This window comes from Misgurnus anguillicaudatus, chromosome 13 (genome assembly GCF_027580225.2).
Source record: "Misgurnus anguillicaudatus chromosome 13, ASM2758022v2, whole genome shotgun sequence".
In the NCBI taxonomy this organism is placed as follows: Eukaryota; Metazoa; Chordata; class Actinopteri; order Cypriniformes; family Cobitidae; genus Misgurnus; species Misgurnus anguillicaudatus.
In genome coordinates this window covers 11,774,445-11,787,083 of record NC_073349.2, presented here as the reverse complement: position 1 = coordinate 11,787,083, position 12,639 = coordinate 11,774,445, and the positions used below count along the sequence as shown (strand labels likewise).

The 12,639-nt window shown below is 36.1% G+C and overlaps 1 protein-coding gene across 2 annotated transcripts; it reads right to left on the bottom strand.

Moving 5' to 3' along the window:
• Positions 1-210: 210 nt before the first annotated feature.
• On the bottom strand, positions 211-11,202 carry LOC129430576 (SRSF protein kinase 3). 2 transcript variants are annotated; one of them, XM_055187903.2, is made up of 12 exons: positions 11,039-11,199; positions 9,521-9,618; positions 7,927-8,035; positions 7,723-7,810; positions 7,563-7,650; positions 4,955-5,061; positions 4,696-4,864; positions 4,550-4,623; positions 4,360-4,467; positions 4,187-4,256; positions 4,009-4,101; positions 211-928 (listed from the first exon to the last, which is right to left on the bottom strand). In XM_055187903.2, the coding sequence occupies exons 1-12, from the start codon at positions 11,074-11,076 to the stop codon at positions 744-746; spliced, it is 1,227 nt and encodes a 408-aa protein (XP_055043878.2). In that variant the 5' UTR covers positions 11,077-11,199; the 3' UTR covers positions 211-743. The 2 variants fall into 2 exon arrangements, with proteins under 2 accessions (XP_055043878.2, XP_073731117.1); XM_073875016.1 differs by having other exon boundaries at positions 4,550-4,864; positions 11,039-11,202.
• Between the last annotated feature and the right edge of the window lie 1,437 nt (positions 11,203-12,639).

The window sequence follows — 12,639 nt, the reverse complement described above, 5'->3', positions numbered from 1 at the left end:
CAAAATGAGCCAATATCTGGGATGACATTTCAACATATCTTACTTTCAACATTTGATATGTTATCTATATTCTACTGTGAATAAAATATAAGTTTATAAGATTTGTAAATTATTCCATTCCTTTTTTACTCACAATTTCTACTGTGTCCCAACTTTTTCTGTTTTGGGGTTGTAAATCTTGTGTATGCAAAGGACTGCTGGAAAACAGTCGAGATGTATGCCCCCAACATTAAATTAATAACAAAGTTCTTAAAATGTTTACTTATGTGAGCTACTGAAATGAGCCTCAGAGCAGAGCGAGCCAATCAGAGCAGAGCTCAACATTATTATTCATGACACTTCCAAGTAGGGCTAAAACAGACCTTTCATTCAAATGACAAATCCTAGGGTTGTAAATGAACATGTAAAAATGTTTCTGGATATTTTTGGCACTTAATAAAGTTACATGCCTTCTATGTAAACATCAAAGAACAACTTAAAATACTATTTTAATGCATTCTTTGGCACCTTTAAAAATGTAATAATCACATTTTATCCGTGTTAAAGGTCTCATCAGTAGTGTTTTACATAGGTATTGTTTTTATAAAATGTTTTAATTTGGTAGTTTTCTTTTATTAAACGTAAATTAACACTTTAATAGTAACAAAGATCTATTGCACAATGCAATTTCAAGTTTAAAGCCAATCAAGGGCTAAAACAGCACCATATTACATTACAGTACATGACAGGGGAGGAATGTATGGTTACAGTTGCAGCCAAGGATGCTTGAGACATTGAGCTGCTGTGGCTCTCCGCTCTGGTACGAAGTCCAACATTCGTAACAGGAAGTCAGAGAATAGTGACGCCTCTCTGAGAAGTAAATGATATTTCTCCACAAGCACTTCAAATAGACCCCATGGACGAAGTGCAGCGATTCGCAGCAACTCACCTATAAAATTAAGAATGTGGGTAAAGAAACACACAAGCTTATAGTGTTTTGTACTAGGATAACATTGATTTAAAGCAAAGGTCTCCAACCTTTTTGTGAGCAAGGGCTACCACAATGGATAAAACAATCTGGAGGGCTACTTTTTAATGTAATCTATGCAAAACTTTTTGTTTTACTTGTTGATTTTATTTTATTTTACTTGTTGATATGTCTTATTTGGCATACATAAAAGAAGCCAAGCTAATATAAAATATATGTAATAAATAAATATTAACATATTCCTCGCCAGCCATTTTTTGAAAATTGATTTTTCACAGAAATTTTTCTTCTAAAAAAAATAAAAACATACAAATATATCAAATGAGAGAACAGACCCTCTGCTTTTAAACAAACAATAAACAAACAAACAAAATGGGAAAAAAAACTTTTATCCTATTTATATTTTTTCTCTGCCTATAAACTCTTAAAAATGGGTATTTTTCTTAAAAAAAATTTTTTTTTTATCAAAAAGCTGAAACAATTGCATTTTTTGTGAAGGAATTTTGAATAATCGCGGTATTACAGATTAACATAAAACCTCAGGAACATGGTTTTTTTTTATGCAAATGTTTTCTCTTAATTCACGAGATAACTCGTCAATGACAGGGAAAGAGTTGAAAGTCAGGCTATTAATAGAATGTGGAGGGCAACTAACAGACTCAGTGCGGGCAACCTGATGCCCACGGGCACCATGTTGGAGACCACTGATTTAAAGAAATAGTTCACCCAAATATTTGGAACTTCATAGATTTCCCTACGTCTCAAATCTATTGAAACATAAGGATCTGTGCATTAAAGGGATAGTTCACACAGATATATTACACAAATAACGTCTAATCTCATTGGTTCCTGCATGATTAGTTGCAAGATATGCGAGAACCAGATTTGATGCTATTGACATGCCACCATATTTGAATGAATGTGTGCTTTTTGAAGCTTCGCCACATTGGGTACCATATTAAAACATAACGAGATGGCATTTTAACATGAAATAAGTTGTTTGTGTTCGATCGAAAAAGGAAGTCATATACAGTTGAAAGAAAAAGTATGTGAACCCCCTGGTCTCACCCGGATCTCCCCACAAACCGGTCACAAAATGTGTTCTGATCTTCATCCAAGTCACAACAATAGAGAAACAGTCCGCCTAAACCAATACCGCACAAACATTATACATTTTCATGTTTTTATTGAACACAACATGTAAACATTCATAGTGCAGGGTGGAAAAAGTATGCAAACCTTTGGGTTTAATAACTGGTTGACCCTCCTTTGGCAGCAATAACCTCAACCAAACGTTTGCTATAGTTGCAGATCAGACCTGCACAACGGTCAGGAGAAATTTTGGACCATTCCTCTTTACAAAAGTGTTTCAGTTCAGCAATATTCTTGGGATGTCTGGTGTGAATCGCTCTCTTGAGGTTATGCCACAGCATCTCAATCGGGTTGAGGTCAGGACTCTGACTGGGCCACTCCAGAAGGCGTATTTTCATCTGTTGAAGCCATTCTGTTGTTGATTTACTTCTATGCTTTGGGTCGTTGTTCTGTTGCATCGTCCATCCTCTGTTAAGCTTCAGTTGGCGGACAGATGGTCTTAAGTTTTCCTGCAAAATGTCTTGATAAACTTTGGAATTCATTTTTCCATCGATGACAGTAATCTGTCCAGGGCCTGAGGCAGCAAAGCAGCCCCAAACCATGATGTCCCCTCCACCATATTTCACAGTTGGGATGAGGTTTTGATGTTGGTGAGCTGTGCCTTTTGTTCTCCACACATAGCGTTGTGTGTTCTTTCTAAACAACTAAATTTTGGTTTCATCTGTCCACAGAATGTTTTGCCAGTAGTGCTGTGGAACATCCAGGTGCTCTTTTGCAAAATTCAAACGTGCTGCAATGTTTTTTTTTGGACAGCAGTGGCTTCCTCCGAGGTGTCCTCCCATGAAGTCCATTCTTGTTTAATGTTTTCCTTATTGTAGATTTGTCAACAAAAATGTTAGCATGTGCAAGAGATTTCTGTAAGTCTTTAGCTGACACTCTAGGATTCTTCTTCACCTCATTGAGCATTCTGCGCTGTGCTCTTACAGTCATCTTTACAGGACAACCACGCCTAGGGAGTGTAGCAACAGTGCTGAACTTTCTCCATTTGTTGACAATCTGTCTTACCGTGGACACATGGACATCAAGGCTTTTAGAGATACTTTTGTAGCCCTTTCCAGCTTTATGTAAGTCAACAATTCTTGATCGTAGGTCTTCTGAGAGCTCTTTTGTGCGAGGCATGGTTCACATCAGACAATGCTTCTTCAGAACAGCAAACTCAAAACTGGTGTGTGTGTTTTTATTGGACAGGGCAGCTTTAATCAACACATCCAATCTCATCACATTGATTGGACCCCAGGTTGGCTGACTCCTGGCTCCAATTAGCTCTTGGAGAAGTCATTAGCCTAGGGTTTCACATACTTTTCCCACCCTGCACTATGAATGTTTACATGTTGTGTTCAATAAAAACATGAAAACGTATAATGTTTGTGCGGCATTAGTTTAAGCAGACTGTGTTTCTCTATTGATGTGACTTAGATGAAGATCAGAACACATTTTATGACCAATTTATGAAGAAATCCTAGTAAGCCCAAATGGTTCACATACTTTTTCTTTCAACTGTATACACACGGGTTTGAAAGCCAAAAAATTTGGGTGGGTCCAAAACATTTGGAGTAGACATTTTTTTCATATTTTGGTGCCTTTAAATTAAACAATTGCTTTAGCCTAAAAACTTTGTTTACCTTGTACTGCCACGGACTGAAGTGGATGGCAGGCGAAGGTAGTTAAAATTTGTGAACAGACATATGTGCTAAATTGGCGAAAAAGTGAGTGGGTCCAATATCATTGATCTTAAGAAGTGGGTGTGTCTTGTCCCACCACATATAAGTTCTGACACACATGCATATACATCTGTGATGACATGAGGATGAATAAATTATGATAGATGTTTAATATTTGGCTGAACTATTCCTTTAAGACTCAAATATTGCAACATTGGTTAAACTCACCCTTGCGGTCAAAATATTCAGAGGAGTGTTTGCCAGACAGAGCCACGGATGCTGGGATCTTTCCCAAGAGCTCAATAATATGAGCCAGATGATCTACAAATCATAGCTGCTGTCAATACCTCAAATCTTCACTTTATTTCTCAATAGCAATGTTCCGAATTGCTTATAAAAGGCTTACCTTCCGCTAAGGAGAAATTCGGCCCTGCTTTGGGTTCAAATAAGGAATCGCCGGTAACAAGCTCAAATGCCTGTTAGGAAATGATAATAAAAAATCATGTGAAAAAGCATGGAGTGCAAAAATAAATAAATAAATTATCCAATAAATATATTTTTTCCTAACAAAAAATTTACCAAGCAAGCCGTGCTCCAGATGTCTGCTGGAGGCCCGTAGTCAGAACCCAGAAGAACCTCCAGTGAACGATACTGTCTGGTCTGGATCTCCTGGCTGAAGTGTTTATACTGCAACCGATACAAAACCAGATAAAGATATAGTTTAAAACAATTGAAACAAATTTAGTTTGAACTGAGAAATACATCTCACCACCCAACATGAGCTTCCAAGGTCTGCGATCTTCACCCTGAGGTTCTCCAAAGCTCCAGGATTCACAGCTGATCCTGTTTGTGTATAACTGTTACATTCATTACAGTGATGCAATTTGATGTATCTACGTTTTATGGTTTTCTTACCAGGAATCTGTAGTATTGCAGCTTTAATGTCTGAGGAGTATGTTGACCGAGCGCCCCCTGCAGTGTGAGGTGAGGATTGCGACTCGAGACACAGCAGTATGTTTTCAGGTTTGATGTCTGTGTGAATGATCTTACAGTGGGTGTGTAGATACACCAGCCCTTCAAGCACCTTAAAAAGATACAGAGTCCCGGGTTATTTAAAATGATAGGTGATTTATACTGTATATGACTTTATGATGTTTCAAATAGCATAACTCACCTGAGTGATGACACGTTTGACACAGGTGAGAGAGAGGCCTGGATTACCAAAACACACTTGCCAACAGCGCAGGTCTGGACCCAGCAGCTCCAATACTAAACATATATCTGCTCAAAAAGTCAAAGTTTAATAATAATGCTCCCTTTTATTGTAAGATGTACCGTTGTATATTGGAATTTTTACTTTCTATGCAAATAAAATATGAAAGTGGGTTTGCTAATGTTACTATAGGAAAATGTTATGCATTTATTATTTGATTGGTGGTTATTTTATAGTTTTTGAGGAGCACTTTAGACATGGTGTCAAAATAAGTTCTGCAGAATTCTGCAGAATTTAGCTCAACCCTAATCAAACAAGTCTAACAAGCAATCCCATAAGAAAATAACAGATGAAATATCTTTATAATCTGAACAATTTCTCTGAGAAATCGGTGAAATTACATGGAGAGCAAATTATATCAAAATGGTCTCCTGCATTACAGAGAAAAATCGCAAAAATATCTACAACAGAGCTCTCAACAATATCACAAACTGAAAAGAGATTTGTCAAGTCTACAATTAAAAGTCAATTATTAAAGATTTCAATTTATCATCAAAAAAAAAAATAAAAAAATTTAACTAGTGTAATAAAGATTTGTTGAGTTAACTTAAAAAAATAAAGTTCCTGCTGCCTTAAAATACGGAATGCGAGAGAGGTCATTGATATTTTTATTTTTGCTTGCTCGTTTTCTTGTACATAACAAAAGTTATTTTCTCTTTATCCTGATAAAATCCAAATGTCATAATGTAATTTCCTGTCCATAATATTTTGTGTATTTTGAAATGGACTGCAGATATGAGTTGGGGTCTTCGCCGTAACCACATGCTATTTAAAGTAAAAACGTGTTTATTATGGAGTTACTTTGGAGACAGTCCCTAAATTTACCACTATTAAATTGTCAGTATTGACAAATCAATTTTAGCTTGTGCGAATAAAATTTAAATTGTTCATCCATGCTAATTCAGCAAAATGTGCTTTAGCTGTCTACAAACAAAACAATGGGTTCTATCGAGTACACGTAAGCTTTAATCACATCACAAGAATATAACTTTTGTTATCTCGAGATCATAAGAAAATTAAGTCGAGATCACAAGAAAAAAATTTTGATATCTCGAGATAGCGAGAAATTAAGTTGTGATCACGAGAAAACAAGCAAGCAAAAATAAATATAGTACACAACCTCTCTCGGCTCGGCTTCTGTATTAAAATGTTAGTTAATTAAACTTAAAAATAGTAGCTTACGCAACATTTTTACACAACTTTTTTGTTAACTAATATTTTAAAGTTAAATTAACTACATTTTAAGGCAGCACTTACTTTATTTAACAAATATTTTTTACAGTGTATAATTTTACAGCTCTGTACTCTTAGGGGTGGTTTCCCGGACAGGGATTAGCTTAAGCCAGGACTAGACCTTAGTTTAATTAGGAAATATAACTAGTTTGAACAAACATGCCTTACTAAAAACATTACTTGTGTGCATTTTGAGGCAAAACAAATGGTACTGATGTATTTTCAAATATGTCAGTGCAAGTGGTTTTCAGTTTGGACAGCTCTTACATTTATTTTAGTCTAGGACTAGTCTAATCCCTGTATGGGAAACCACCCCTTAAAGGAACACACCCAGATTTTGGGAATTTAGCTTATTCACTGTATCCCCCAGAGCTAGACAAGTCCATAAATATCTCTCTCATCTCTGTGCGTGCTGCAACTCTATCCGACGCAGCCCCCGCCAGCCCAGCTCAGCACAAAGACCGGAAGCGAACGGCTCCAGCCAGCACACCGCTCCCAACAAGCGACAAAACAACGCAAACATTTTCCTATTTATGTGCTGTGATTTGTATAGTCACACCGTGTACAAACAACAAGGTCATACGAGACACAGCCATCTTTTAACAGTATACATACTGAGAACTATATTCTCAGAAGGCGAAGCACTGCTACTTGGGCGGAGTGATTTGCTCGCAGCAACCTAGAAGCCCCTGGTGAGGAGCAGAGGGTTTGGTCAGAGTTAAGCGAATCACTCCGCCCAAGTGGCAGTGCTTTGCCTTCTGAGAATGTAGTTCCCAGTGTGTATACTGTTGGAAGATCGCTGTGTCTCATATGGCCTTGCTACCCGTACACGGTGTGACCACACAAATCACAACACATAAACAGGAAAATGTTCGGGTTATTTTGTCACTTATTGGGAGCAGTATGCTAGCTGGAGCTATTTACTTCCAGTCTTTGTGCTAAGCTAAGCTAGCGGGGGCTGCGTCAGATAGAGTTACAGCACGCACGGAGATGAGAACGTATGTATGGACTTATCTAACTCTGGGGGATACAGTGAAAAAGCTAAATTCCCAAAATCTGGGCGTGTTCCTTTAACGTATTAAACAGAGTCTCATTTGTCTCTATTTTTCTCAGCAATTTTGGAAACATCTGAGACTAAGTTGATATTTAAATGAGTACTGAATCTTCTGAGCTATGAAAGGGCAACATGTGAGCAAAAAATTTCCCTAAAAATTACAGACAACTGCAACTCTGCTGTGGTCCTTCAGGAGCGGATTTGAATATAATGAAAGGATATGAATCCCGTTGACTCCAGCTATCTTAAACTCATCCAGTAACTGCACTATGCGTTCTCTAAGAGGGTTGCGGGCTGTGGGACCACTGGCCTAAAGAAAGCAGACAATGATTTTGAGGCGTACACATACAAAAAGAGAGAAACAATCGACTAAAGAACTCACACAGCGCAATAAAGTCACTTCATCTTGACCGGCCTGAGTAAATCCAGCACCGCTTTTTAACACCTTCACTGCCACATGCCTGCCTGACCTGTACAGCCACAAACATGAGCACAGATACACATTAATATTATGAAACAATGAAGCACATAGATTCTGATGTGAACACAGTGGAGGCTATACACAAACATCCTTAAGAGTCAGTACCTGAGGTCAATACAAAGCCACACAGTTGAGAAATAACCCCAACCCAGCTTTGACAGAACCTTGTATCTTTTATTAAAAACATCTCCCAGCTGGACTGGATGATACCCACCTATAAAAAAACAGAAAAGGATACCATCGTTAACTTATCGGACTGTTATTTGTGCTTTTCTAATTCATGTATCAATATTACACTGCACTGTAAAAGTTGAAAAAAAAAGTTTAAAAATGAGTGAAACTAAAGTGAAATTTTAAGTTGAATAAAATTTTTTTTAAGTGTTACCAATTGAAGTATTTTACGGAGCCCCTAAGGGGACATGGAGAAAAAAATGAAATCAAGTTTAGTTTCACGTGCGCACGTGAAACTTTCGCGCACGCACGTGAAACTATCGCACGCACACATGAAACTATCGTGAAAGTTTCACATGCGCAAACAAAAGTTTCACATGCGCACACGATAGTTTGACGTGCGCACTCGAAACTAAATTTGAAAAAAACAAAAAAATCTGCACATGAAGGTTTCGTGTGAGTACATGTAAGTTTCACGTGAGCATGCGTAGGGCTCGGTAGTAGGTAGACTATTGCGCACGCACGTGAAAACAAAAATTTTATGTGCGCACGTGAAACTTTAAAAAAAATTCTGCACATGAAGATTTTGCGTAAGCACATGAAACTAAACTTTTGATTTTTTTACTCCAATGTCACCTTAGGGGCTCGGTAGTATTTTGTTGATCCAACTTTTTACAGTGTGTAACTGTTTTTGTTTTTTAAGTTTTTTCAAATAAAATTTTCACTTAAATATTTTTCATTTAAACATATAAGTTGAAAAAATGTTTTTTTTAGATGTTACCAAGTATTTTTTATTTGATCCAACGTTTTACTCTTAGTTTCTTATTATTACTTTATTTTGGGTTATTCATCTTTTTGCATTGCACTGGGCCATTTGTACCGAGCCCCTAAGGTGACATTGGAGTAAAAAAAATCTAAAGTTTAGTTTCATGTGCTCACGTGAAACTTTTGCGTTTCATGTGCATAGTTTTTTTTAAAGTTTAGTTTCGCGTGCACACGTGAAATTATCATGTGGGCACGCGAAAGTTTCAAAAACTAAACTTTAAAAAAACACTGTACATGAAGGTTTCGCATGAGCACATGAACGTTTTACGTGCGCATGCGAAACATAACTTTATTTAACTTTTCTTCCATGTCCCCCTACGTACGTCCTCCGTACGTTTGAGCTATGGACATAAATGATGATAATATTAAGTCAGTCTTGTAGAGAAGAGCTACTATTACTTAAAAATACTATCAAAAAATTACAAAAAAACCCCCAATACTGGTTACAAGCTGTCACTGCACTGTCACTGCACACTCAAAATGTATTTTTTTGTCAAAACATATATGTTTATGCTACTTTAACTTCATTTTTAAAGTTAAGTTAAACAACTAAAACTTAAAATAATAGGTTGAATTGACTTGCAAAACCAAGATGTTTTTACTTTATGCTGCATTTATTTACATTGTGGGACAGGTCATGGTACCCTTTTATAAGGTCCTAATATGTACCATTAAGATGAATCACAGGATAGTTCGGGCTCACCATAGCAGTAATCGCTTGAATCTTCTTGATCTTCTTGGCAATTGGGTTCAAGATGTTCATATCTCCTCACTGTTTTCTGCTTAGAGTCCACATGAGACCTGCCCACATATTACCACATTAGACTGACATAAATATTCACACATGCAAAATCAAACATATTTGGATGAACAAAAAGGGTCAAATGAGAGATCTAGACATTATTAGATGTGCTTCATAAACACGTTTGAATAAGAGAAAACATACAGTGACAGACTGACGTAAAGGATCACATACAAAAGACTAAATCTGCAATGAGTATTTTTAGAGGATCATAAAACGGCAGTACAGGCGGACACACTGAAGGTCAGATACGACCGCACCACTTTTAGATCTCAACACTCTTTGCTGTGACAGTTTACACCCTTACACTACAGCAGGGTCTATGGGAAGATATCCAACATGACCTGAAAATACTTTAAGCCTCTTTCGGTCTAGATGCCATGAGGGGCATATTCCCACAGCAGGTTTTATTGACCTCATTGAGATTTCTAGGTGTTTGTAATACAGTGAAACGTGAAAAGAAACTGGACCATTGTACTGGGAATAACAGATTTGTAAACTTGACCTCCACAACAAACGTTCCTCTTATCAATATATAAACTTATCAGTATCATACCATCATGAAATCAAGTTGACATGCATACAGGGTTATGGTAATACACTGCAAAAAAATGATTTTCAAGAAAATATTTTCTTAGTATTTTTGTCTTGTTTTCAGTAAAAATATCAACATTTTTTATATTTTTGGTTTAAAAACTAGACTTAGTTTATTAGATCATTTTGCCCATCAAGAAAAAGCATCTTAATGTAAGAATTTTTAGATATTTTTACTGAAAAAAAATATTTTTTTCTTGAAAATAATTTTTTGCAGTGTATGAACCATTACAATAATGTATTGTTTGGGATATGTACACTTTAATAAATTTAGCATACATGAACCCGATGAGATTTATCATTTGAAACTCTTTCCCAATACACTATCTCTAGTAAGTCAAAATAAATAATAATTGAAACAGTCATACATAATGTGAGGGGTTTTATATTTACCAACACTGATCAGCTGCCAAAGAATGACCACAGACATGCAAATATAACCAAACCTTTTGATCTCGCTCATGTAATCCTTTCATAGACAAGATGAAAGAGATTTTCCTCTATGGCTAATTTAAAGTTGTGCATAATCACCTGCCGTGCAAACTATTTGGCCATAAAGTAGGTTTGCCAATATTTTTCTATAGTAAAAATTTAATGCATGCATTGTTTAATGATTTGTGTTTATAAAATAGTTTTGCAGATTCTTACTGCATTAAATCTATGCAGGGCAAATTCCTTGTATTCGTTCAAAATAAAAAGCTTAACACACATAATCGCACTTGTAGTGCCAACAAGCAGAACTGAGATTGTTTTTGGTGACAGCTTTTATAGTTAAATATCCATAAACATGTACTGTATGTTGACCTAGTAACTAGTTGTACTCACGATTTAGAGCAGATCTGATATCCTACATTTGTTTGCATGATTTCATCAGAAGTAAGAAGCTGCTGGTAGATGCTCTTCTGTCTTGGCTTTAGGCTTCTGGCTTCATGCTGAAGGGGATTTCCTCTATAAACTCTCTCTCTCTCTCTCTCTCTCTCTCTCACACACACACACACACACACACACACACATAGAGATGAAAGATATTCTGAGGGCACAGGTGTCCTGCTCATTTTAACTGAAGCATAAACAAACCAAACTTTATGATGACACCAGATAACAAAAAAAGAAAACACATAAAGCAAACATAATTCAAATATAATTTTTAATATATTTAAAAATATACCAAAATGGCTAAAATAATAATTTTTAATATATTTTGGACTGTGTTTACAGAAATATATTTTACCAATAGGCCTATATATTCTGGCAATTTTTTGTATAATTTGAAATATAAAATGTATTTATATAAAAGCATTTATTGGAAAAATACGTAAAAAATAAATATATATTTAATTTATATATTTTAAAATATAAAAAAATACACTTTACAGTGGTGGCTGCTCTTCCGAGGGGCGCAAATTCAAAATATGTTTGGAGTGTCATGTGTTTGTTGCATCATGTAAACCATGTGCATCACGTGTTTTGTCAAAATAAGTGCTTGGTGCACACGCGTCAAAACCGTTTATGATAAAAGAGATGCTCACGTTCACAAAATACACGCAAGACACTCCCTTAACAGTAAACTCTGATTATTACGCATGAGATTATGCGAGTATCTGGCAAACGCGAGCGTCTCTTTTATCATAAACCCTTTAGATGCATCTGCAGCAGGCACTTATTTTGACAAGACACGTGATGCACACAGGTTCACTTGACGCGCCGAACACATATTTTGAAATGACGAACCACACACATGACGGGCTACATACATGTTGTGACAAAGCTCGGATCGTGTGCACGATTAAAGAAGTCACCGGCTGCCACTTATACTTTATAAAGTTTTATATTTTATACATACTTATATTTGTCCAGGAAAATGTCGTATGGGTTGTAAAATTATATATTTATTTGTTGCTCTTGAATTTAATATTTAATATATATGAAGGTTTAAACTAAATATATTTTCAAAATATACTTTAATGAAGCTTTACTTTCTACAAAATGCATTTAGCATATATTTTAAAAATATTTTTGCCCAGAGAAATTTTTTTTTTACTGTATGGGAACCCACAAAGAAGACCAAAGTTACAATAAATCATTTCAGAGTACCATTACACTCGAACAAATGTTGGGTTATTTTCAACCCAGCCTTGTGTCAGAAAGGGACGAGCCCAGTTGTTGGGTTTATATTTGCCCCAACAATGGGTTAAAACTCAGCATTTTGGGTTGAAACAACCCAGCACAGGTTAAATTGCAACCCAACCAGCTGAACTCGTGCCTTTTTCACCCAACCCAACATTGGTTTGAAAATAACCCAGGATTTCTTGAAGTATACTGAGAAGTTTTAAAAATGAAACCATTAGAGATATTGAGGTAATGGGGTTAGGGCTTGTCTCTAACAGTATTTAGGGCAGTAAATATTAAGCAGTATATTTGGAATG

What these genes read in the sequence shown, in the direction of transcription:
- LOC129430576 (XM_073875016.1), bottom strand. Translation starts at nt 11,076, where the DNA reads ATGCAAACAAATGTAGGATATCAGATCTGCTCTAAATC. An exon ending in TATCAGATCTGCTCTAAATC is followed by an intron (nt 9,619 to 11,038) that starts GTGAGTACAACT and finishes ATATGTGGGCAG; the next exon opens with GTCTCATGTGGACTCTAAGC. An exon ending in TGAATATTTTGACCGCAAGG is followed by an intron (nt 929 to 4,008) that starts GTGAGTTTAACC and finishes TTAATTTTATAG; the next exon opens with GTGAGTTGCTGCGAATCGCT.